The sequence below is a fragment of the Canis lupus genome, chromosome 22, assembly GCF_011100685.1.
Source record: "Canis lupus familiaris isolate Mischka breed German Shepherd chromosome 22, alternate assembly UU_Cfam_GSD_1.0, whole genome shotgun sequence".
NCBI classification, from domain to species: Eukaryota; Metazoa; Chordata; class Mammalia; order Carnivora; family Canidae; genus Canis; species Canis lupus.
Window position 1 is genome coordinate 5,274,615 of NC_049243.1, and position 25,164 is coordinate 5,299,778.

Consider the following 25,164-nt stretch of genomic DNA (forward strand, 5'->3'; position numbering starts at 1 on the left):
ATGATAAGGCCATGAGGGGGGAACTCTCGTGAACGGGATTAGGTACCCCTATAAAAGAGACTCCAGAGAGCTCTCTCCTCCCTTCTTCCACATGAGGATGGAGGGAAAAAAACGACCATCCTTGAATCAGGAGGTGGATCCTCACCAGACACTGAATGTGCTCGCGCCTCGATCTTGGACTTCCAACCTCCAGAACAACGAGGGCTACACTTCTGTAGTTTCTAACCCATCTTGTCTGTGGTGCTCTCTTATAGCAGCCTGAACAGACTAAAACACCTGCCCAAACTTTTTCACATGTTTGCGTGTGTTTATTTTTTTAACGGAATTAATGCTCCATTCAATATTTAGTGACCTACGTGTCCTCTTCACATATCATGAGTATCTTGTAGTTACAGGCGTACACACAGGCCCATCATCATTTTATTATCTTTATTATCTTTAACGTTTCAAGAATTCTATTCTCGAGATGAACAGCAGTTCAGTCCTGTATACCCGTGGACATTTAGGTTACTCGCAGCTTTTTGCTATCGAAAGATTAGAATGAGTGTCTTCGTATGTACATTTTGCATACTCGTCCATTGTTTTCTTGGCATAAAGCCCTTAGAGTGGAATTGCTAGGTACAGCCTACCCTTTTGAGACAATGACTACATATTTCCAAGCTGTACTGTGGGATATTTGCACTGATTTACACTTTCAGCAACAGTGTCTAAGAGAGCCTCTTTCCCTAGACCATGAAAGGCACCTTTGAAGATCTTGTGTGTCATCTTTGCCCTTGGACTCCCAACCAGGACACACTCCTTTCCTGACAGCAGAATACAGAAAGGGCTCTGGGGCGCTCGTGTGCACCAAAGAAAGAAAGATGGGCAGGCAGCCATAAACTGGAGGAATAATTGAGAGGCGCTGTCAAGACAGAGTGAAATTTTGCTCAAGAGAAAGAAAGAAAAGAACCAGGTGTCAGCCTCAGAGATATGTGGCTTGGTTCTCTCTTCCCTTCCTCCTGTTTTAGAAGCAGCAACACAGGGCATCTGGGGGGCTCAGTGGTTGAGCGCCTGCCTTTGGCTCCAGTTGTGATCCTGGGGTCCTGAGATCGAGTCCCACATCCGGGTCCTGGCATGGAGCCTGCTTCTCCCTCTGCCTGTGTCTCTGCCTCTTTCTCTGTGTCTCATGGATAAATAAATAACATCTTTAAAAAATAAATAAAGTAAAAGCAGCAATGCTTTCTGTTTCTATGGCACCACTCCTCTGAAAAAGTTAGATTACCCCAGCAAGGCTTCAGCTGACAACCCTTTCTCCAGATTCAAGCACAGTTAATATTTGTGTGCGTTTACAGGGATCCTCATAGCAGATCCTTCCCATGACTATAGTGTTTGGTGCAGGTGTAATCATCCGCTTCGCTGCAGTTTAGGACACTTGCCTAAATGGCAGGGTAGAGCTTTGAACTTCTGGTCCTCAGTCTAGCACTCCCTTTAAATAGTCTCCTCTTTCATTTAATATTTAAGACATTGGAATAAATATATAACAGCACCAGGATCGGTGGTAAAAATTGCATTTTTTTTTTGCATAATTCCTGCTTATCAACTTTTGTCATGCTTCGACTTCCTCCTAAAGAAGGAGACAGCAGCAAAAAAAGTAATAATAATAAAATAATAATAATAATAATAAAAGAAGGAGACAGCACAGGGAAAGAAAAGCTGAGATCTGGTCCCAGCTATTCTGCAGGTGCCATGACTCTAACCGCACCAAGGGGACCCTAGACATTGCGTGAGTGACCCTCTGGGGTCATGGTTACTGATTTGGGAGGAGATACCAAAGTTTGGACAGTGCCCTAAGGACCCTGTCAAGGTTAATTTTTCTGGCAATTTGGTGAGGCCATGATACATCAAACATTATTCTAGATATTTCTGTGAAAGTGTTTTTTGTTTGTTTGTTTGTTTGTTTTCAAGGAGTTAACATTTATATCAGCAGAACCTGAGCGAAGCAAATTACTCTCCGTAAGGTGGGCAGGCATCATCCCATCAATGGAAGGGCTTCACGGGAAAAAAATGATCCCTGAAGATGAGGAAATTCTGTTTCCAGCCTGCCTTTGGACTTAAACCATGGCATCAAATCTTTCCTGCACCTGCCAGTTTGCCCTGCAGATTTTGAACTTGCTAGCCTCCACAACTGTGTGAGCCAATGCCTTAAAATAAATTCACTCCAATTCCTGCTGACAGATGGATAGATGATAGATAGATAGATAGATAGATAGATAGATAGATAGATAGACATATTGATGACATCAACTTGTGACAGAGCTTTCTGGCCAGGGTTTTTACCTTATCCAGTGTCACTTCCAAATCCAAGAAGCAAGGATAGGTGAACTCCATTTCTTCCCACTTGTCAAAGACAACTTGAAATGACAGTGATAATAGTAGTAATGTCCCAGGTGCTGTGCCAGGTTCACAAGCCAACAGCGAGAGGTTGGCCTTGGAGCCTGCACTGACAGGAGAGGAAGCTAAGGCCAGGGGAGGCTGGGCTACCTGCCGCTAACCTTGTAAATGTGCCTCCAGCTAAAGGGCATGGGCAGCTCCAGGTGTCAGGTCTGGGGCCCTGAGTCAGGTTCGCCTGACCCCCCTGACTTCCAAGCTCAGGCTCTTTGACCGATCTAAGCCACGCTGCCTTGTTATATATGTGGTTTGGCATTTGAAAAAATACTCAGTTCCAACAGGGCTCTAAATTCTCTACTTCTGAGCATGTGAAAAACCCCTGAATACTGTTTCAGTTCTGAAGACACAAAACGAGGTTCAGGCGGGAAGGAGAGACCCCCTTCCCTGAGCCAGTGTGTTGGAAGGCTCAGTTTCTCCCCTTGGAGAACGACTGAGATGCTCCACGTCTCCCACCCGATTGTTTACAAACCTCCGTCTTCATCCGTGTCTGTGTCCGCCTCTAATCCCTCTCTAAGGTCCTAACATGCACAGCTGGGCTCCTGACTCAGCTCTTCCCCAGCGTCCCCATGGGGTCACCTTCTGGCCAGGTCGCCTGTTGGCTGCACTAGCCGCGGGCTGAAAATATCTCTAGCACATTCCCCAGACCTGCTGTCCTCTCTCTCTTCTCGCTGCCACACTCTCCTTCCTTCATCCTCTTCCTTTGCAGCTAAAAAGAACCAGAGGCAGGAGCCAAGGGGAGGAAAAGAGGAGGAGGAAGACCAACGCCATTCCTTCCCTCCCTTCTTCCCTCTCAAGTCCAGACACAGCAAAAACATAATAAGCATCTTTCAGCCTCCTGAATAGATGCCGCGGTAATTGTCACAAGAAAACGTCAATGTGTTTTCACACTCAAGGGGATAGAGCTGTAAGAAAGCCCTGCCTGCCACTGCTTGGAGTCATGGAAGGGAGAATGACAAGATGACAACAGGCACTGGACTCCTAGTTGGGTCTAGGCAGAGGAGAATGTGAAAAACACCACTTGCCTTTCCCTGATGACACCTCGCACGTCACGAAAGTATGTTCACCCAGAAAATATTCAATATTTTATAGCATTCTTTCCTGTTTTCTTGGGAAAGATTTACAGAATCATTCTGCTTCTTCATTTCTACTGTTTTCCCCCCTCCCCCACCCTCTGCAACGACAGAAGCAGCTGCTGTTGCCTTGGCAACATTACAGAATAAACTTGTTGCCTTTGGACCATCTGTACCCAACCTGAGCTATGTCGAGCTGTGGGTTTCCTATTCCTGGTTATCATCCACCAAAAGTCAGACTTCGTATTTAGTTGCTGACCTTATGAAACAGTTCTTTGAGAGCTAACTGAACTTCTCAGTCGTTCTACGAGAACTATCTCAAAGTTAGAAGGGCTGGTCATTCCTTCAAATTGGGGTCTTTTCCGTAGGACCCCTCGTAACACATATGCCCACAACTAGGGAGGTGGGGCCCACTGACACATTACAATCCAGTGGGATTTGTCCATGTTCTTGCAGAAAACAGAATCTCAATGGACAGAATCACATGGTTGTGAGAAAACAAGTACTTTATAATTATATGCACTTTTTCCTGACTGGCAGACATATTTTCACTAATTTATCTATTTGTCTTATTCCAAAAAAGAGACAATGTAGTGATTAGAAAATAATATTTGTATCTTAACACAGATTGGGCAAATATAGAACAATATTTAAATATTACCAATAATCCTGTTGCCCACAAACACTGATATTTTTTACATTTTTTTCTTCTGTATTATTATGTTTCCTTAAAAAATAAGATAGGTTTATTTTATAAATACAATTTTACATCCTGATTTTCCTAATTCAGTATACATTGGACATTTTTGCATGTTATAAAAATTAATTGAAAAAAATTAATTGAAACCTAATTTCTCTCTCTCTCTGCAATGTATTTGTTGTCTGTTAAAGAACCCAGTCACTTTTCCTACAACCTGGATTTTGCTAGTCAGATCCCCATGTTGTCATTTATCTTGTTCCTCTGTCCCCTATATTTCCTAAAAGTTGGTAGTTAAATCTAGAAATTCGATCAGAGGCATGTTTGTTACTTTAGCAAGAGTGCTCTGCAAGCAGTGCTGTAGATCTCCCGGGTGGCACACAGTACCTGACTGTCTTTCTGTGATGTCAGCAGTGATACTTGCTGCCCAGATCCATTGCAGTATTAGAAATTTCAAAAAAAGTATATTCTCATTTTATCATTATTTCTTCATTTGGGAACTGGACTACTTCTACAAAGAAAAACTTCTCATTGGCTAATTATACTTAGGTATAATTCATAGAAGACAGGCAGGATAAATGCCCAATTTATTCCTTTTATTCACTGGTTATCAAAATAATGAATTAAGTGCCAAGTGTGATCCAAAAGAAACGAATTCGTTTTTCTAGTATCACTATGAATGCAGGGATTTAAACATATTTGATGCGTTTTAATTCATTACAGTTATTCTTAATCATGCTTCAATTGTCCCATCTTCAGCTAGTAGGGGCCTCTTGGCATTATTTTCTGAGTCCTTAAGAAGGCCCTAGCATTTTTTTTCTAGTATTTTTTTTCATTGCATCCTTCCTTTCTGGTGTGATAAGATGTTCCAGGCTCATCTTAAACATTTTCTGCTCCAGATCTGGAATTAGACATTTCTTCAGAAAGATCTAGTTTGTTTTTAAGTGGGAAAATGTATACGGAAGCCGCAACCTGGGTTTTAATGTACTTGTTTTTTCAAAGTCTTTTCTGTGGACAGAATTAAGAAACTTTGCTTTTGCTCTCCTTTTCCTCCTCCTCTTCCTCCTTCCATCTGTCTGCTCCTCAACATAAAATAGACCATTGCAATTATTGCCATTTGAATTCAAGACTACAGTATTTTTCAACCTCATCAATCTTAAACCTGTGGCTCCTTTCTCTTACCTCACAACACCAGCATAATTATCCATTTGCTTCATCAATGATACACATACAGACATCAAATTACCCCAAAACTTAATGGTGCAAAGCCACAATAAACACTAAGAATGTCATAGCATCTATGAAGGAGCAAATCAGAAGCAGCTTGGCTGTGTGGCTCAGGGTCAGAGTCTCTCATGAGATTGCAGACAAAATGTTAGCCAGGGCTGCCATCATCTGAAGGCATGACTGGGGCTGGGAGATCTGTTCCCAAGGGGGCCTACTTACATGGCTACCAAGTTGATGTGGACATTAACTGAAGACTTCTTTTGCTCTCAGGGGGCCGTTGGAGGGTCCTCACAGCATGATTTCCGGCTTCCCCCAAAAGTGAGTATTCAAGATGGCAATGCTCTCAATGATCTAGCCTCAAAAATCATACATTGTCATGTCTATTGCATTCTGCTATTGTAAGTGAATCACCAAGTCTGCTCATATTCAAGGGGAGGACAACTAATCTCCATCCATTGAAAGGGAAATATCAAAGAATGTGCAGGCATATATTTTTCTACTTGCTGGCTTACTGGTTTACATTGCAAATGTAAAATACACTTACTTTTCCAAAGACTCCCCGAAATTCATTCTTTTACAGAATCAGCTTGAAGTCTGGAATCTTGTCACCTAAATCAGGTCTAGGTGTGGAGAAGAAGCCTGAAGACCTATGAACTAAAAAAGAAACATTATTGGCCACCTCCTCACACATACACGCACTTAACACATAATACATACAAAGGTGGGACAAGCATAGGATAACTACCATGGACCATGGCCCCCAACACACACACACACACACACACACACACACATACACACACACTTTCAAAATAGAAGAAAACGGAGTCACATAGGAGCCTCTGACCCACAGCAAAACCATCAGGGAAAATGTTGGAAGTTCCTTGACTAGGACTCCTGACTCTTAACTAGGCCTGAAAATGAGTCTCCTTAGGTCTCAGCCCCAGCCTCTGTGCTCTTCATTCCATCCTCTAGATTGAGGGTGAATGATCTCTGTTGAGAAAGGCAGCCCAGGTCTTCTGCAGAGGAGTTTTCTCAGCTTGCTTCCCGCAGACAGCAGCTTCAGAGTTCAAAGGCTTCTTACCATTTTATACTGATTCTGCCCCCTTTCAATCCAAGCTTGTGGCATTTCTGCCAATTTACTTCTCTTAAAAACTGCATGGATCTCCTGCGATTCTTGTGGCGCACTCAGACAACACCATACTCACAAACTCCTCCAAAATAAGCCCTTCTTGAGCTTAGGCTTCTACTCATAGTTCTTTCAAGGCCTTTTAAGGCTTTCATGAATACTTTCAGCTTCTGTCCACCACCCAATTCCAAAGCCACTCCTACACTTAGGGTTTTGTTAGTAGGCAGCACCCTCCTCCTAGCACAAATTCTGTAGTTATCTATTGCTGCCAGACAGATTATCCTAAAACTTAGTGGCTTAAAGCAACATGAAACATGGATTATCCCACAGTTTCTGTAGGTCAGGAACCTGAGAGCAACTCAGCTGGGTAGTTCTGGTGGGGATTTGCCCATAGCGTTGCGGTAAGGAATATGTCCAGGGCGACAGTTATCTGAAGGCAGGGTTAAGGCTGAGGGATCCACTTCCATGGTCTCACTTTCATGGTTGGCAAGTTGGCACTGGCTGCTGGCAGGAGACATTAGTGCCTTTCTGTATGGGTCTCTCCAGGGGGCTAATGGAATGCCTTCATGGCATGAAGCTAGCGATCCATGAGAACGATGGAGAAACCACAATTCCTTTGCTAATCTGGCTCCAGAAATCCCACGTAATCATTTCCACACTTTTCATTAGAAGCACTCACTAACTCTGTCTCACATTCACGGGGAGGGGGCGATCAGGCTCCACTTTTTGAAGGTGGTGCCATACTTTTAAACCACTACCAATGCTAGCGTTAACAATATGATTACCTAAAGTAGTTAAACTTTTATTTTTTGTTTTTTTTTAGATTTTTATTTATTTATTCATGAGAGACAGAGAGAGAGAGGCAGAGACACAGAGAAGCAGGCTCCATGCAGGGAGCCCGACGTGGGACTCGATCCCAGGTCTCCAGGATCAGGCCCTGGGCCGAAGGCGGCGCTAAACCGCTGGGCCACTGGGGCTGCCCAGTAGTTAAACTTTTAACTTATTTTTGCCCTTTGGGCATATTTTACTAAAGAGTTACAGTAATATTATCATGTTCCAAAATCACCTAAAATTGTCCTTTCTGTGTGCATCTACCACCAAATTGAAAAACAGATTGTTTTATCTTGCTTTCAGCTTTTTTGGTGGGGATCTCTTTTATATTTTTGTTTCATAATTATATAAAGTAATTTCAAGGTTTCAAAGCCAAGTTATAGAACAAGATATATTCAGAGAAGTGTAGCTTCATTTCTGTCTTCTCCTCCGTCTTCCTCCTCTCCTCTGTAAGTCACCTTGTTTATGGTTTATTATTTATTTTTCCGCTTTTAAAACATAAATAACAAATACATATCCCCCATTCTAAGATAAGCACTTTGCATGCTATGCACAGAATTCTTCACATTTCTTTTTTGTATCTACTAATACCACCTGAATTCATTGCATAACTATTTGGAGATAAACGTCATTTCTTTTTAAGGCTAATGGCCACCATTATATAGAGGGAAATAGTTTAGTCAGCCAGTCCCCTACAGAGGGATAAAGCGGAGGTTTCTAGTCTTTCACTATTAAAAATAGTGCTGCAAGAATAGCTTTATGCACATGTCTTTCTAAATTTTTTCCCCAGAAACATATTTTTATAGCTATAATTTATTCCACATTTTGAATAGATGTATCTTAAATTATTTAAGTGTACTTCTCTTGTGGCCACATAAGTTTTCTCCATTTATTCCACTGGTATAAGCGATACAACAATGAACATCCTCATTGTTAAGTCTTTTTTTTTTTTTTTCGTTGTTAAGTCTTTGTTGACATTTCTGGTTATAGCACAAGAACAGATTCCTACAAATTTAGTTAGTAGGTCAAAGTTTATGCATCTTTTTAGGCATGGATATATATTTTCAAATTGTTTTCAAGAAAGGGAACAACAAGTTTACCTTCTCAGAGGCAATAAATCCCAGTATCTGACACTGGAGAAGTCTAGGCTTCAAGTCCTATTTTCACGTGTGCTAGTTGAATAACACTGGACAAGTTCATTTTCCTGAGTCATGGCTTCCTTGTCTGGAAATAAGAAAAATAATGCTTATCTCATGGAATTGCCATGAAGAGAAAAATAAGATATCAGATTGTGGATATACTTGCGAACATAAGCTGAGTATTTAGCAGAGTGCTTGACATACGCCAAGCATGTGTATGTTTGTTACTATTAGTCTTTTCACCAGTAGATGAGAATGTCAGTCTCACAGAAGATTCATCAACGCTGGATACTATTGTTTAAAAATAAAAAGAGCCAATTTGACAAGTAAAAGATGCTATCTTGTTTTGCTGGCATTTCTTAGAATTCTAGTTCTATTAAACATTTTCCATTTATTAATATTTTTATTTCTGGGGTGGCTGGGTAGTTCAGTCAGTGAAGCGTCTGGCTCTTGGTTTTGGCTCAGGTCATGATCTCGGGGCTGTTGAGATCGAGCCCTGTGTTGGGCTCCACATTCAGGCGGAGTCTACTTGAGATTTTCTCCCTCCCCCACCTTTGCCCATCTCCCCCCATCACACACGCTCTCTCTCTAATAAATAAATAAAATGTTTAAAAATATTTTTATTTCTTCTCCTGTGTAATTGATTTGCATCCTTCATCTAGTTTCTCTATATAATTTTAGTTCTTTAAAACGTGTATGCAAAAAATAATAATAAAAAAAATAAAACGTGTACGCAAAAGTTCTTCACCAGGAATACAAATCTTTTGTTGTCACAATTGCTGCAAATATATCCCCTAACATGCTGGTGGTTTTTTTTTCTCTTCTTAATTTCACTTGTTAGACATCATTTGACAGAATTTAACATTCTATGTAATAAAGTATTTCCCTTTTTACTTCAACAGGCTTTTAAAATCTTATGAAGAACCTCACTATTTTGAAATGCAATTAGGTGCTCATCCACATGTTACTTCAGTATTATTTGGGGCATGTATCTTACATACAAAAAAGGTGCCCTGATGGTAAGTTCACAGCCTAAAGAATTTTCACAAAATAGATGTATCCACTGTATTAGTTTGCTAGGACCATCACAACAAAGCACAATAAACTGGGTGGCTTAAACAACAGGAATCTATGGTGTCACAGGTCTGGAAATGAGAGGTCCGAGCTCAGAACCGCAGCAGGATTGGTTCCTTCTGGAGGTTGTGAGGGACAATCTGTCCCACACCTTTCCCCTAGCTTCTGGCAGTTTGCTGGTCATGCTACGTGTTCCTTTGCTTACAGATATATTGCCCCACTGTCTGCCCTCCTGTTCACATGGTTTTCCCCCTGTGGATACTTCTCTGCATCCAAATTCTCCCTTTTTATATTAGAACCCTATTGGGGAAGAGCTTGCTCTAAGGACCTCATTGTAACTCGATTACCTCTGGAATGACCCTATTTCCAACTAAGGTCATGTTCTGAGGTAGTGGCAGTTAGAGCTTCAGCACAGCTGTTTTTAGGGAAACAATTTCAACCCACAACATTCATAGAGAATTAGAACACAGACCAAGAAACAGAATATACTTTGCTTTCTAAAACCTACCTTGTGTCCACTGTAGCTCTAACCCCTTGCAAAGATTATCACTGCACCGGTCGCCCACACCATAGACTACCTTGTCCATGTTCTTGAACTTCATATGAATAGAACCACACAACCCATATGCTTTCATACCTGACTTCCCTACCTCAAAATTACATCTGTGAGATACACCCATGTTATTGCATTGTTGCATGTAGCAGATACTTTGCTTTTTCATTGTTATATGGTATTTAGCAAAAGGGGGGCAAAAAGAAGGTAATTTACCCATTTTATTGTTGATATTTAGGTTGTGTCCAGTTTCTTAACCACAGTGGATATAGCTGCAACGTTGCAGTGAAAATCCTAGTGCAAATCTTTTGGTGAGCCAATGCTCACATTACTCTTGGGCACATGGAGTAGGCTTTCTGGGTCACACATAGGGTATGGATATGTTTAGCTTTAATAGATATTCCCAAACAGTTTTCCAAAGTGGTTTGCAGTAGTGCATGAAATCTTTGGTTGTTCCACATCTTTACCAACATTTTGGGTTGACTTAAAAATAGTTTGGGTGAAAAGATGATGATGATGATGATGATGATGATGATGATAATGTTGATGATGATGATGGGGGCTTCTCATTAAAATTATTACGAAAACCAGGCACTGGGCTGGTCATTTCACCTCTATTATCTCATTTGATCTTTAAGCTACTTTTCAAAAGCATGATTAGCTTCGTTTCACAGACACCAAAACTAAGCATCAGTGATATAAATAATTCACCCAAAGTAACAGTAAGTAGCAATATTGGGTTTGAACTACAATTTGTCTGATTACTAACTTTTAAGTCCAGATGAAATGCAAGTCTGATTGCTACAGAGATGAAGGGGAAGCCCTGGGCATCATGGTGTAGAATGAGGGCATTGGTGTGACCATTGCAGGGGGGGCCGACTTAGTGGTAAACAGTGACACAGCTCTACATCTCTATTTGAAGGCTGGCTCCTGCCACCCTATTTTGGAGACATCAAGCATGAGCATCTGCCGTTAGGGTTAATTCCAAACATTTCTCAGTGGATGGTTATTTGGAGGACTGGACTGATTCTGAGGACAGATGATGTGCTTATTAATATTCTAAAATAGAATGACAAAAATCAGTTTTGGGGTACAGAGCTTGACCAAAAAAGTCTAAGTCTAAGACCAAAAGGGGCTCAAGTCTAAGACCAAAGAAAAGCATCCACGAGAGCAGGTCTGTGGCGCTGCCCTCACTGCTGACATCAACACACACCCCTCAGCTCCTGGCCCTCACTCCCAGGCCCGGCCCCCAGGTCATCAGGAATACCTACCCTTGAGAACATAGCAGGAGCCCAGTCCACTGTATTTACACCCTCTGCTTCTGTGGCCCTCGAGGGTAGGGTGACTATCCATAGGAAAAATATTTCATGGAGCAGAAAGAAAAAAACATGCTGCCAAATAATCACCCTTCCACCAGGGATCTGCAGAAGACTCAAATGTTGAGAGTCTGCTTCGAAGCAGGCACCGTGCCGGGACTTCTCCATACATCATCTTAGTCTCCACAATGACCCTGAGAGACTAATTTCTATTATCCCCACATTGCAAGTGTGGGAACCAAGCCTCCGTGAGGTTAAGAAACCCGTCTGAGGTGATACAATGGGAGAAACAAACGACACAATAGTTCCATTATAACAGAGGATGTAGAAAGGGGAAGTCTGGACTTTTCTGAATTGCAAATTGTGTCTTTAAGGAATCTGTGGGAGTATATGCTTACTTTTATTTGATTGTTTTTTTAAGTGAGGCAATGAAAGAACACTGAATGCTTTCCCAGTGAACCGCTAAAAGCTTGTTCTGGCAAATGAAAACTTCAGAAAGCAAATTCAGGTGTTGTGGCCCAGCAACGCTTATTTATGAACCACATAATGAGAGGGTCCGGGCGCTCATCTCCTATAACGTCATATCACATCGCCTGAGCTTCTAATCAGTTCAAATGTGGTTACCTTCTCGTTTTGTGTCAGTGCAATTATTTTTTCAAAGTATAAAGTTTCCGTTAATTAAAATGGAAGCAGAAATTAGGTGTTTGGCTCACTTGTTTCTCAAAACATTGACTTGGTTTTAAATTCAAGTTAAAACTAACATCTGCTTTTGTCCTGGTTTTAGCATATCCTACGAGGGGTTTTTCCTATTTTAACGGTGTTGTTTTTATTGCCTGACCAGGTCATAGATGCGGGTGTCCTAGGTGTGCGCATGCTTTGCCTACATTACACCCCAAGCACTGTAGCCAGAGGAGGGTGACAGCCATTCAGAAGGATCACTGGGCTCCCACTGTGGGTGCAATTCACCCACAAGGCTGATGCGTCCTCACCCGGGTGCCAGGTGACTTCGCCACAGAGGAACCACTAAAGACAAGGGGAGACACAGCACACTCAACTCTCGTGGTGTGTTAGTTGCGAGGATTGACTAAAGCCATCAGAACTCGTTCCCAAGATACCTTAGGGCATTCTGTGTACTGTTCCGGAGACTTTCTTCCAGAACCAGCTTAGTGCCCTCACCTGCCCCACTCTGGAGAGGGAGCTCGGACAGAAGCCTGGGATGCCCTCTGCCTGCGTCAGCACAGAAATGTGCTGCCTGCATTCGCCGATGTGGTGTGTGTGCTCCTAATCCCTATTTCAATGTCTCCAACAATCTAGTGGTTAATTAGCAATTTGCTGCCCACCAATATGCAAATGGATGACAAGCAAAGGCCCTCCACATCTGTAATTATTTTGCTGATTTACAAGCCACTTTCCTCTCTGTGTAGGTTTTTGTGTGTGTGTGCATTCATGCATCAGGGATTTCATTATTTTTAGCAGCATACTCTGTGCATTTTTATGCTTTAATATTCTCAGGCTTCGGTAATTACAGTATATATATATATATATATATATATATATATATATATATATATATATATATCCCCCAACACTACCACCTCCAAATGCTTTTGTTAGGGATTCTTTGCTTTGATAAAGATTGGAAAGTAAGATTTATCAAGGGGCTGAAATCCAAATTACGGAGAGCACAAGATTGAAAGATGCACGTTTCTATGCTGCCAAATCCCTGATCTGGAATCGGAGTCTTGTAATATTTGATTTTCTCCCAAGCAGCTCTGGTGAGTCGAGCCCCGATCTGCGTTATTCCATCTGCCTACTTTGGAGCAGGGTGTTTTACTATTTCGCGGTTTCAAAATGCTTTATGTTTTTGGTGGGGTTTTTTTTGTTTTGTTTTGTTTTGTGTGTGTGTGTGTGTGGTTTTTTTTTTTTTTTTTTTTTTTTTTTTTTGCCGGCGCATTAAGAAAGGCTCTCATGTTAAATTAAGTCAATTAATAAATGGAGACACATTAAGCAATCAATTTTGTCAGCCTATCTCCGCAGCATTATGTACGGTCGGCTGTAATCGCAAGATAAATGCAATGTGCTGATCTATGGTAATGTTCAATAATACATTCTCCGCCAGGCTCAATTCATCTGGGAGTTTCGGGAGGGGAGGCATTTGTTATTGGCTGTCTCTGCACCTCAAGGATAACATTTCTGTCCTTTTGATTGGCCGCCTCACTGCTGCAAGATTCTAACCGTCTTATTTTGATGATGAATCTGAAGGCACGCTGAGCTGAGCCGGGCTGGAGCGGAGGGTCCTTGCAGAGCCCAGGACTTCCAGCTCCTGACGCCCCTCGCCGAGCCAGCAGCATCCCTCCCCCCCACCACCCCAAAAGTTGTGATGCTTTTCTTTACCCAGTGCTTTGGGGCTGTGTTAGATCTCATTCACCTCCGCTTTCAGCACTACAAGGCTAGACGGGTTTTCTCCGCTGCCGGGCAACTTGTCTGCGTGGTAAACCCCACGCACAACCTAAAGGTGAGTTGCTGTGGATCGTTTGACATTCGTGCAGCTGGGGTTAGGGTCCTTCCCCCTCCCCCGCCCCGCCCCCCCCCTCGGGGTTAGAGACCCTCTGCGCGGGGGGGGCGGGGGGGGGCGCCTGCGCTAGGGGACTCGGAGGGGGTGCCTGGGGTCTTGGGGTGTCTTGGGGTCTCGGTGATCGCGCCTTGTGTCCCCCCCCATTGGCAGGAACGACTGGAGTGATGGCCTGGCCTCTCCGCCCCACCCCCCACCCGCACCCCGAGGTGTCAGGGTCAGGGTCGGGGTCAGAAGCGAGGGCGGTGGAGGGAGTCAGGGGGGCGTCCTCTCCTGGATCCCATATATTCCCGGGGCGAGTGTTCAGCAGCCAGGATGTGAGAAGTTGCCCACGCTGCGGACCGTCCCGCGCGTGCAGGAGAGAGCAGGCAGGCAGTGGATTTCGGAGGCTCCTCCTGGGGACGCTGAAGTGGGGAAGGGGGACTTGGGAGTTGGTGAGGGGGCTCCTTCTGCGAAATGTCTCTCCTTGTGCTCGGACTAGGCGCGTGAGGGTGGGGGGTGGAGGGTGGGGAGGGGACATCCGGAGGAGTTTGCTCGCTGGGAGCTAGCTGCACCCCTGCCGCGAGGACCCAGGGGGCGGCTGCTGCATTTGTGCCTCCAGGTGGATGCCCTTTAAAGAAGAGCCGGGATATGGGATCATCTGGGATCTGGGAAGACAGCCGGCTGCACAGCCGAGACTGATGGGGGAATGAGTGCAGAGCCCGCCTTGGCTGGGGTGGGGGGAGCCAGTGCAGGGGGGGTCCGGGGATGCAGATGAGCTGCTCCCCACCTTGGACCCTCCGAGCCACCTTGGCTCTGCTTTCAGATAAACGATGGACTGGTTAGGGGTCGCTTGCGGGTCCTGGTCGGGGTGCACAGGGCTGGGCGAGGGGGGGGGGGCCGGGGGCAGGGGGGGGCCCCGCAGCCTGGGGGGGCAGCAGTCTCTGCGGGGAGGGGTCTGGCATTCTGACCACTGTTCTTGGGGAGGAAAAAGTGTTGCTTGTTGCTCCTCACTTTGTAAACTCCTATGAGGCATCAGACTGTCCTCAGGCAGCGCCCTGCAGGTCAGCACAGATGGGTGCCTTCCCCCCTGCCCCCCCTCCCCATTCCTGGAAGTCCCTGGGAGGGACCACCTGCCTGCAGGCCCTGCAGTCTAGAGGTGGCCAGGCCTGGGGAGGGTGGGGAGGGGGGTGATGGACCGCCCTGGGGCTGCTAGGGTGCACAGACTAGGAACTGGCTCCCTGGGGTACCCAGTCTGTGACCAGCACCCTCCCGCTCAACTGCTCTCGCTCCCTCCTTCCTACGCTCCCTCTTTCTCTCGCTCTCCCTCCCCTCATCCCACGGTCTCCTTTTGCCTCCGTGGCTTAGTTTTATAAATGAGAATTCACTGCTGGTCACCCTTGGCGAAGCAAGGGTACGGCGTACATACTAAGATATGATTCTGAATTCCATTTTATGGCCACTTTTGAGACCGCATTCAAACTCCCATTATTTTGTCACTTTACATTAGTTACTTCCCTGTGGCAAGAAATTTTGTTTACTCCTGTTTTGCATTTTAATACCTTTAAAAATTGTTTATGAGACTTAGCATTTCCAAAGTTGGAATTTATATGGTTCATGGACTACAGCTGATGATGGAGGAGAGAGGTGCTAAGATCTTGGGGGTGGGGTGGGGTGGGGTGGGGTGAAAGGCATCCCTGTACATCTTTTCCGTGAGGTCTGCGGTCTGCCCAGATCGTGCTAAATAGTCCTGCTGCCCAAAACCCAGGAGTTCAGAGTCAGGGTTGGAGGCTCTGCATCAGCTCTCACCAAGCTCAGCCCTCAAAATAGTCAATCTCTCTGAGCCTTCCCTTCCTCACCTTCGAAATGGACATATGAATGAATATCTCCATGGCTCTGTGAGGCTAAAAAGAGTTACAAGAGGCGGATGATGTGCTGTCTAGCACTCTCCTCAAAAAAAAAAAAAAAAAAAAAATCATGCTAGTGTACATATAACCTGTGGGGTTTCACTAGGAACTTGAAAAGTCGTCACTTCAAGTCTTTAGCCCACTTAGAAACCATATAAAGTGACAACATAAAAATAGGTGGCATATGCCTTGGGAGGCTGTTTTCCATGGCTCAACTTTTCAAACATATACTCATTTGGCTTTTCATTTCCCATAAAAATCCACTTAGAGATTTTGCTCGGACAACCATCACCGAGGTAAACAAAGCAAGGTGAGGGCTGCTGATGCTGTGAGAGGGTCTGGCAAGGTGCGCGGGACTCGCAGAGGCCGTGCCGAGCAGAGAGCCCTCTGCAACCCAGGGTACCTTTACAGTGTCTCGATAAGGACCATGTATGTGCTCTCCCAGGGTCCAGGTAGCCCATTCAGGTAAATGTTACCTGCTTTGCAAACCGGAGGGCTAACAGCCATGTGCAGAGCTTTTGAAAAGAACAATTCTATAGGAGCATTGCTGCCCCCATCATTCGCATTAAAAAGTGAATAAAACCTCAAAAGAAAAGTGCTCCTTCTAAGCATTCATTTCCATAGACAGACCACAGAAATATGCCTTGGATATAATAAGCTGTGATCTACACGGAGGAAAAAAAAATCTTTTTTTTTTTTTTTTTTTTTTAAGAAAAAGAGATTGTGGCAATGTTAACCCAGAAGAGCTATTGATCTGTGGTGCTTCCCTGCACTTTGTATGACAGGCTGCTACATGAAATGGTGACCAAGGACAGAAACTGCAACCTTGCTTTCAATTTTCTAGGTTGCGTGCAGCTACAAAGAGGGCTGGGAAGCCTGTGTTTTTCTTTGTGGAAGCATATTTGCGCTCTGTCCTTTCCCAGGCTTCCCCGAGAATTGCTAACAGTATTCGAGGACCGGAGGCAAGTGCTGAGTTATAATGAAAATTCACTTACTGAGCAGAGAAAATCGTGTATTTACCATGCTTCTATAGGTCACCTTCATTCTCAATCTTATTATGGCGATTACTCAGTAACCCGGGATTCCTTCGAGCAACCTGATGCCTTTATGCTTCTAAACGGAAAAGCAGACGCCCTCCTGGGAATGCAGACACCCTGGGTAGAGCCATCACACCCCTTAAGCCCATCCTAATTAAAAGGGGGCAGTCGCCAGGGCTGGAACGTGAGGGATGGGAACCCCGGGGACCTCTGCTCTAAGCGAGGGGCAGGCAGAGGGAAGCTGCATGGCAGGGGGCCCCCCTTGGAGTGCAAAGGACATTCCGTGTTTCCCCATGTCCGTCCTTCTGTCTGCTTGAACGGATGGCTCCGGGCACAGATCAGGACCCCCCATTCCTCCTTCCCACTTCATGAAGAGTGACCACCCAGAGCCAGTGTTCTTGGCTTGCTGCCCCGGCTTCATTCAAGAGGTTACATAGATGTGGCTACAGGCTTCAGGCCGGCGGCGGGGCCCCAGCTCCTGCTCCTGATTCAGCATTCCTTCCTCCCTCATGTTTTTCCTTATTTCCAAATCAAGGAGGCCTTTCTCTACTGGCGCCTCTCCCGCTGGCACTAGCCCCTTCTATAATGCCCTGGCCCCAGGCAGCCCTCCCCCTCTGGCTCCCCACCCCTAGGGACCTCCTCCAAGGGCTGGGATGGCCAGGCCCTGCACCCAGGCCCTTCCAGCCCCTCCAGGGTCGGTCTCTCGCGCTTCCCAAGCAGACAGTACCTGAGCCGAGGCTGCTGGACCACTTCCTCCTCTTAACTACAGCTCTTGATAAACTGGATTCTGAAAGACTAGCAAAACGCTTTCTGGCAAACTTCTGAAGAAGGCCCTGGCCAGTACCAAAGTCGTTGCTGAGACCCCCAGCGCCCTCCGTAGCGTCTAGTACAGAGGGTATAACCTCCCCACTTGTCGTGGAAGGCTACTCATGCCTCCATCCAGCTGCTCCTAGACCTCTTCTTCTTGTTTTTTGTTTTTTTTTTTTTAAGATTTATTTATCTGAGAGAGTGAGTGCACTGCGTGGGCATCATGGGAGGAGCAGACGGGAAGGGGGAAGGGAGGAGGAAAGAATCTCAGGCAGACTGTCTGCTGGATGCATAGCTGGTCGAGAGGCTCCAGCACACCACCCTGAGATCACGACCTGAGCAGAAACCAAGAGTCTGATGCCCACCTGACTGAGCCACCCAGTGCCCTCTTCTTCATTGTACCCATTAACCTTGGGCTCGCAGACAGACACACACACACACACACACACACACACACACACACACACACACACACACGCATGAGGCGGGAGGGGCATCCACATGCCTTTCATTCCAAGACCCATTTCATCCCAACTGGACCCGTGTGGATGAATGTGTGTTGAGTGATGGGTGAAGGGGGGCAGGGGTGTGGGCTGCACTGAGAAGGAGAGGGATTACCAAAGGGAGGGAACAGAGGAGAAGAGATCTGTGGCAAAGCCAAACATCGCCTCTCCTGTTTGTGGGATAATCTTTGGAAATCCCGTTACCGCCCTGAGGCTTTCACTAACTCTGCTCGACACAGTGCAGCAGGCCCCTGAATGAGAGCTAAAGACCCGAACATTGTTTTTTAGAGATTTACAGGTGGCCTTTGGAGTGTTCAGCCTCAGTACCTGTTTTAAAGCAGTTAAAGGCTTCTGACAAGATTGTTTTGTTAACAGCTAGCGCGTGTGGGTGACTCAGCTCTTGTTGACATAACGCGCCTCGGAGGATCCCATTCCCCATCCTCTGGAAATGTCACCGTCTTCCTTCTGCTGCCCTCTCTCAAGTCCCCTCACAGTTCATTAGCACCTTGGAGGAGCCCAGGCCAGGATGAGGGAGGGGCTGAAACTGGGGGTGGTCGCTCTCTGGGCTTTATTCTCAAAGCTTCCGCGTGCAGCCTCTTCCAGCCCTTGGGTTCCTGTGAATAGTCTGACACCACTCCACCGGCACAGAGCGGTGGTGCAGCGCTTCTGGTTGACGATGATTGCAGATGAGGCTCCCGAGTCACATAACCAACAGCCCTGAGCCCCGAGCCCCGAGCCGTCGTTCGCTGGCTGCGTGCTAGTGATGGAGGGGCAGGCAGGCTGCAGCGCCCCGAGCTGCTGCGGTGAGCCGATTACCGCCCTGCTCCATCTATCCAGCAGCCCCAAAGCAAATTTTGTGTGACTCCCTTAGCCATGGTCCCTCAAGCTGCAGAAAACTGTGGCCGAAATTAGAAAACAGGTACTGAAAGCTTTCCTTAAAATCCACAGAGAGGTCAGAGCTATCTGGATGACTTCCCTGGGGTAAGGCCGAGTATGTTTCTAGCCACTAACAATAAGAAAGAATAAATAAGCGGCCGTCCACGAAGGGATTTTACCCTTAATGGAGTCATCTGGATTCAAATAGTTCTGTTCCTCAAAGGCGAGAGGTGGCCCGTCTAGACGCTCCCTTGTGACCTGGAAAGGGTTGGTTCCAGAGAACGGAGACCTGTCCTCCCACAGGGGCCTGACGCTCTGGGAATGACACAGAGAGTGTCAGAGCTGGGAGGTCAAACCTTCTCACTGCATAGTCCAGGAAACTGAGGCCAGAGAGGGGGAAATGATGAGTATTCGTTTCCGAGGACTGCTGTAACAAGTTGGCACAAACTGGGTGGCTTAAAACAACAGAAATGTATGCCCTCGCAGGTCAGGAGGCTACAAGTTCAAAATGAAAGGCGTCAGCAGGCCCGTGGCTCCCTCTAAGGCTCTCCAGGGAAGAATCTGCTCCTTGCCTCATCCAGCTTCCCGTGGCACCATGTGTTTCTAGGCTGGTGGCCACATCCCCCCAGTCTCTGCCCCTGTGGTCCCGTCGCCTCTGTCTCTGTGTGCCTTCTCCTCTGTGTGGCTATCTTATAAGGATACATGTGACTGCCTTTAAGGCCTCCCTGGTTCATCTAGGATAAGCTTCTCCTTCCAAGATCCTTAATTTAATTCTACCTTTGGTCATATCATATTCACTCTTTTGCCATATAAGGTCATCTTCACAGGGGCCAGGACATGAACATATCACCTGGTGGACCACCCTTCAACCCACAACAGGACTTTTGCGGAATCAACCCCAGTGACAGAAATGGAACCATGAGTTAGGTCTCTTAATGTCAGGCTTATATCCCCTACACTGTCCCAGGCTGCCTTCAAATTAGCCCAAACAAAATATCCCTTGCTTGGGTGCATGCTGTCAGAGCAGAAAATTGCAAGGATCTCCCCCCCCAACTTCCTGTACCCCTATCAGCCCTGGGCCAGCAGTAGGACCCCATAGGTTGTACCACATACCCTACCATCCCCGCCCTTCACCAAACCCACGCCCTTCACCAAACCCACGTTCCCTTAGCACATTGGAGCCTCTGCATCATCCTGCCCCCTACTCCCCTACCCCCGGCCATAAATCTCCTTTCTTTTTCTTTTTTTTTTTTTTTTGAATTCTTTTAAAAATAATACAATTAACATGAATTCACGCAGACTGTATTCTGTAAATCAAAGGATAAAGAGATACATAGTCAAAAGCATAGACCTTTAAATCCACCAGAACAAGATGGGGAGAAGCAGTGGGCACAGGGAAAAAAACAAACAAAAGCATCAGTTTGGGGGCAGCCAGGCCTGAATTCAAATCCAGACTGTGCCACTTGCAGATGTGTGACTTTGCACAAATGATTTAGCCTCCCAGAGGCTCCATTTCCTCATCTTTAAAAGAGAGAAAATCATGTCCACCTGCTACGGCAGCATGAGGCCAAAATGAGCTCACATGAGGAAAGTGTCTGCGCGAGAGAGAGAGAGAGAGAGAGAGAGAGAGAGAGAGAGAGAGAGAGTCCGGAAACAGCAGCAGCAGGTACTGTCAACATGGTCATTACCATGAAAGCCGCTCCTAGGAAGCTGGAGGCAACTCCCTGCAGCCCCACCTGGCTGTCTTTCTCTGCCCTCCCTCCCTCTCCACAAGCCTCCCGCTTGCTCTTTCTTGATATTTGTGCATCGCCCTTGGCCTTGAAGAGAAATTTGAATAGAACAATTTCTTGCCTTATATAAAAGTCCAATTTGTCCTTAGTGCATAGCTTCAACAACAGCCCTGCTATATAGCACCGCTTGGGTTTTCAAGCCCATGCGGCCACGGGAGAGGGATTGGGTCTCGGGAGGACACAGGTGGCTCTGTGGGGACGGGAGCTGAGGAGCAGGGTCCCCTTGTCCTTCACAGAGCCAGGAGCCGTGCAGAAAAGTCCCCACCTCCGCCCTCCTGAAACCTGCCCCTCATGCCTTATGCATGACTTCATTAGTGGCAGCTGAGTAAGCACAGGGGTAAGTGGCCCTGTGGGGGGGGGGCATCTGATCTAGGGGGTGTGGGCCTGAGCTGAGCTGAGACCCGCGGTGGGAGATGGAGCGGCGGACGCTGCACGCTGCCTGGGACACTGGCCGTCTTCTCTTTGCCCCTCAGTTCATTCTGCCTTGAGAAGCAGCTTCCCTCTGAGCAGGGCAAGGATGAAGGGGGACCACACTCCATCCAGGCCACAGCCCCTGCCATTGAGGGAGGGCAGGAGACATGCTCTGACCTTTCAGAGCCAAGAAAGCATTCCTGGATCCTACTGTCATCAGAGAGTTTCTTTTTTTTTTTTTTTAAGTACTGAGTGCAGGCCCAGGTCCCCTGCACTCCAGCCTGAGTCTCTATGCACGCCCGCACACTCACACACACTCATGCACACAAGTCAATGGCGATTGTGAGGTGCCAGGCCCTCTGGACCCCGGCGTGGCCTCTGCAGGATGGCAGGAGACAAAGCCCAGAGCTGGGGACAGGGAGGATCCTGATCCCCAGCACAGTGGAAGGAAGAAGACGATGGAGATGAACCAGATCCTTCTCCCCTGTCCAGTCTGGGACTGGCCACTGCCGTCTCAGGAGGGAGGTTCAAGGGAGAAAGTGGTGTTGGCAAAGAAAAGGGGCCACTCTAGCTGAGGCTTTAAAGTACAGGTTTTGGAGTCAGACGGATCTGGGTGTGAGTCCAACGTGGCTGTTCTCCTCGAGTGAGCTCTCTGACCTCCGTGAGCCTGCGTTTCCTCACCTATAAAATGACGGTTGGGAAGATGAAGAAATGTGATGGACATCGGGTGCTTAGTGCAGCCCCTAGCACGTGATGCGTACTCCATAAATGGGGGCTGTCGTGACTGTGAAGCCGTGTCCCGTGGTGATGCCACCTGGTGTCACAGGAGCTGACCAAGCTTCTTTTGCCCAACTCGTGTGGGTGACCAAACTTCTCCTACTCCAACTGGATGGGGGGAAGGGTCAGCAGTAAGATGACCTGTGTCAAGTGACTAGGATCTTGAAGCACAGTCTGCTCAAGGTCAGAGAGCTAGAGCGATGCTCAAGTGCCAGGGCTGGGTCTGAAACACAAGGACCAAAGGGATGAATGACTTGCCCAAGGTCACAGCTGATAAGGGCCTCTGTGACACCACACTGCGTGGGGGTGAGGACGCTGGTTAAGGACACTGCCTCTCCACCAGGACTCTGTGGCAATGCTGGACATCTTCCCAGGGGCTCCTTGTCCCCAGGAATGTGCCATGATGTAAACCAGCCGGGCAACGGTGGGGCAATTAAGAAAGTAAATGTTCCTTGGGTCTCTTGTACTGACACAAATACACAGTGAGGACGGGGGTGAGGCTCCCAATGAAGTCACCAAAGCCATGAAGCCAGAACTGCTCTTGCAAAGAGCAGTTTTTAATGGGTGCACAGTGGAATCAGGTTCTACGACAAAGGAGCCCCAGATGAAGACGCCCTCAGAAGACAGATCTGAAACCAGCCTAGTGTCTTCAGCCATAGAACAGGCGTCCTTGCGGATAATTTAGACCTGTGGTCTAACTGGAAACGTCAGTTTTACTTGCAAGATGCGGTATCTCAAAAAAAAAAAAAAAAAAAAAAAAAAAAAAAAAAGATGCGGTATCTCTTCATAATTTATCTGTCCTTTAATGTATTTTTAATCAGGAATTCGTGATGAGGAGGGAGCTGTGTGCTGCAGGGCTGTCTCCAGCCGAGGCACCGGGAACTCCAGCCAGGGGAGAGCGGCCCATGGAAGGGGCAAGGCTGGGTGCCCCCCCCCCCCCGCACCCAGGACAAGGCTGGCAAACGTCCTCTATGGAGGGGAGAGGCCACTGCAGACCACACTGGAGAGGGAAGATGGGGTTTGCTCAGCATCAAGAAGGCCCCCAGAGACAGGCATTTAGATTGATAACAGATTTTGTAAGACTGGCCAGCGAGGCTAACCACTTGCCCTGCTTTGCAGCCAGACACCAAGACACCCCCTCTTCCACCCCCAGAGTTAACTCCTACAACCTCGCTGAAGGTGTGCCAGGAGGTCTGATGCAAATAGCCACCCGGAACCTCGGTTTCCCTTCTATAAATTGGAGGTATATTGTGACTTCTACTAAGCTGAGCCAGCTACGCATCCTGAAGCCCTTAGTCCTTTTCCTGCTGTCTCAGAGACGCACGTCGGAACAGCAGTAATGACAGTAGGAGCCACGAAACGGCCACCGTTCACTGAAGGCGGGCTATGTCCAGGAACTACGTTGAATGCTGTACATTCAATGCTCGCTAGGAAGGGGTATATTATTACCATTCTCCATTATATAGAATACCGAAGCGGAAAAAGGTGGAAGAGCTTGTTCACTGGGGTGGAGCCTTCTTAAATTAAAACCCTGTGCTTATTTTAAGCGCTTCTTGCTACTTCACCCTTAGTGCTCTCTTTTCACAACAAGCAACTGAGCCAACAGGCTTGGCCATAGGACTAGGACTGAGTATATTACGTTTCATTTAAAAACCCTGAGGTGGGACCCTGTCTTACCCTTGCATATATACATCAAATCCACACCTAGATGCTCCAGCTCTTGACGGACAGTCCTAGGAGGCATTCTCCAGGCTTCTCTGTGCTGCCGGGTAGAACCAAACCCCTGTGGCCTATAGCAGCCCCTTTCCTCCCTCCTGCTTCCCGGAATCGCCTTCCAAATAAATTACTGCATCCAAGTCTTTACCTCGGGCTCTATTTTTGGAGAACCCAACGTAAGACTATGTATGTGTGTGTGAGCTTTTTTTTTTTATTAGCTAATGTTTATTGAGCACTTACAAACTGCCAACTGCTGTGCTAAGTGATTTACCTGAATTGCCTTTTTTTTTTAAACACGCTCAGTACAATGCCATCAGCCTATCCCCACTTTGCACAGGAGGAAGCCAAGGCAGAGAGAGATTAAATAACCTGTCCAAGCAGTAGAGTTGAGCTGGTGCTTTTAACCTCTATCTTAAGCTCTCTCTCTCTCCCCCCCTCCCTCTCGATAACACAATTGCTTATCTGTAAATGTCTACAAAGAGCAGAGCCCTCCAAATTCAGACTCAGTAAAAATTAGGATTGGCATCAAATGGTTCAGGGAAAACTTTGCAACAACTTTATCTACACACCCAATTCTGAATTACCCTGCATGAAAGAAATGTGTCCCCCATGACCATTCTTTTTAATGGGTGCACAGCAAAGGAAACTCGCCAACAAAATGAAAAGGCAACCTCCCGAAGGGGAGAAAATATTTGCAAATCATATATCTGATGAGGAGTTAATATCCAAAATATATAAAGAACTCAATTCAATTGCAAAAATTACAACAGCAACAACAAAAAATCCAATTTAAAAAATGGGCAGAGGATCTAAATAGATGTTTTTCCAAAGAGGACCCACAGATGGCCGGTTCGCGAATAAATGTTCAACATCACTCCTTATCAGGGAAACGCAAACCAGAACCACAGGGAGATGTCACCTCATGCCTGTTAGAACAGCTATTATCAAAAAGACAAGTAGTCACAAGTGTTGGCAAGGATTTGGAGGAAAAGGAACCCTTGTGCACTATCGGTGGGAATGCACATTGGTGGAGCCACTGTGCAAAACAGCATGGAAGTGTCTCAAAAAACTAAAAGTAGGTCTGCTTCCTGATTCAGCGATGACACTTCTGGGTATTTATCCAAATGAAACAAAGACACTAATTCAATAAAGATATAGGGGCCCCTATGTTCATTGCAGCATTATCTGCAACGGCCAAGATAAGAAAACAATCTATCCATCGATGGACAAACGGATAAAGAAATTGTGATATCTATCTATCTCTGTATAGATAGTTATAGAGAGAAATAGATATCACACAATGAAATACTAGACAGTCATAAAAAA

General features: G+C 46.3%; 1 protein-coding gene and 1 long non-coding RNA gene across 2 annotated transcripts in view; one reads left to right on the top strand and one right to left on the bottom strand.

Moving 5' to 3' along the window:
* Positions 1 to 5,949: 5,949 nt before the first annotated feature.
* LOC111091812 overlaps positions 5,950 to 25,164 on the bottom strand; it is a 127,127-nt gene continuing 107,912 nt past the window's right edge. The window contains exons 13-14 of the long non-coding RNA XR_005376221.1: positions 8,482 to 8,605; positions 5,950 to 6,075 (exon numbers count right to left, since the gene is read on the bottom strand). This is a non-coding gene — a long non-coding RNA (uncharacterized LOC111091812). The remainder of the gene's footprint in view (positions 6,076 to 8,481; positions 8,606 to 25,164) is intronic.
* Positions 13,725 to 25,164, top strand: part of SIAH3 (siah E3 ubiquitin protein ligase family member 3) — a 70,279-nt gene continuing 58,839 nt past the window's right edge. The window contains exon 1 of the mRNA XM_038569557.1: positions 13,725 to 13,978. Within this exon, the coding sequence (XP_038425485.1) occupies positions 13,844 to 13,978 (135 nt within the window). The 5' untranslated portion in view covers positions 13,725 to 13,843. The remainder of the gene's footprint in view (positions 13,979 to 25,164) is intronic.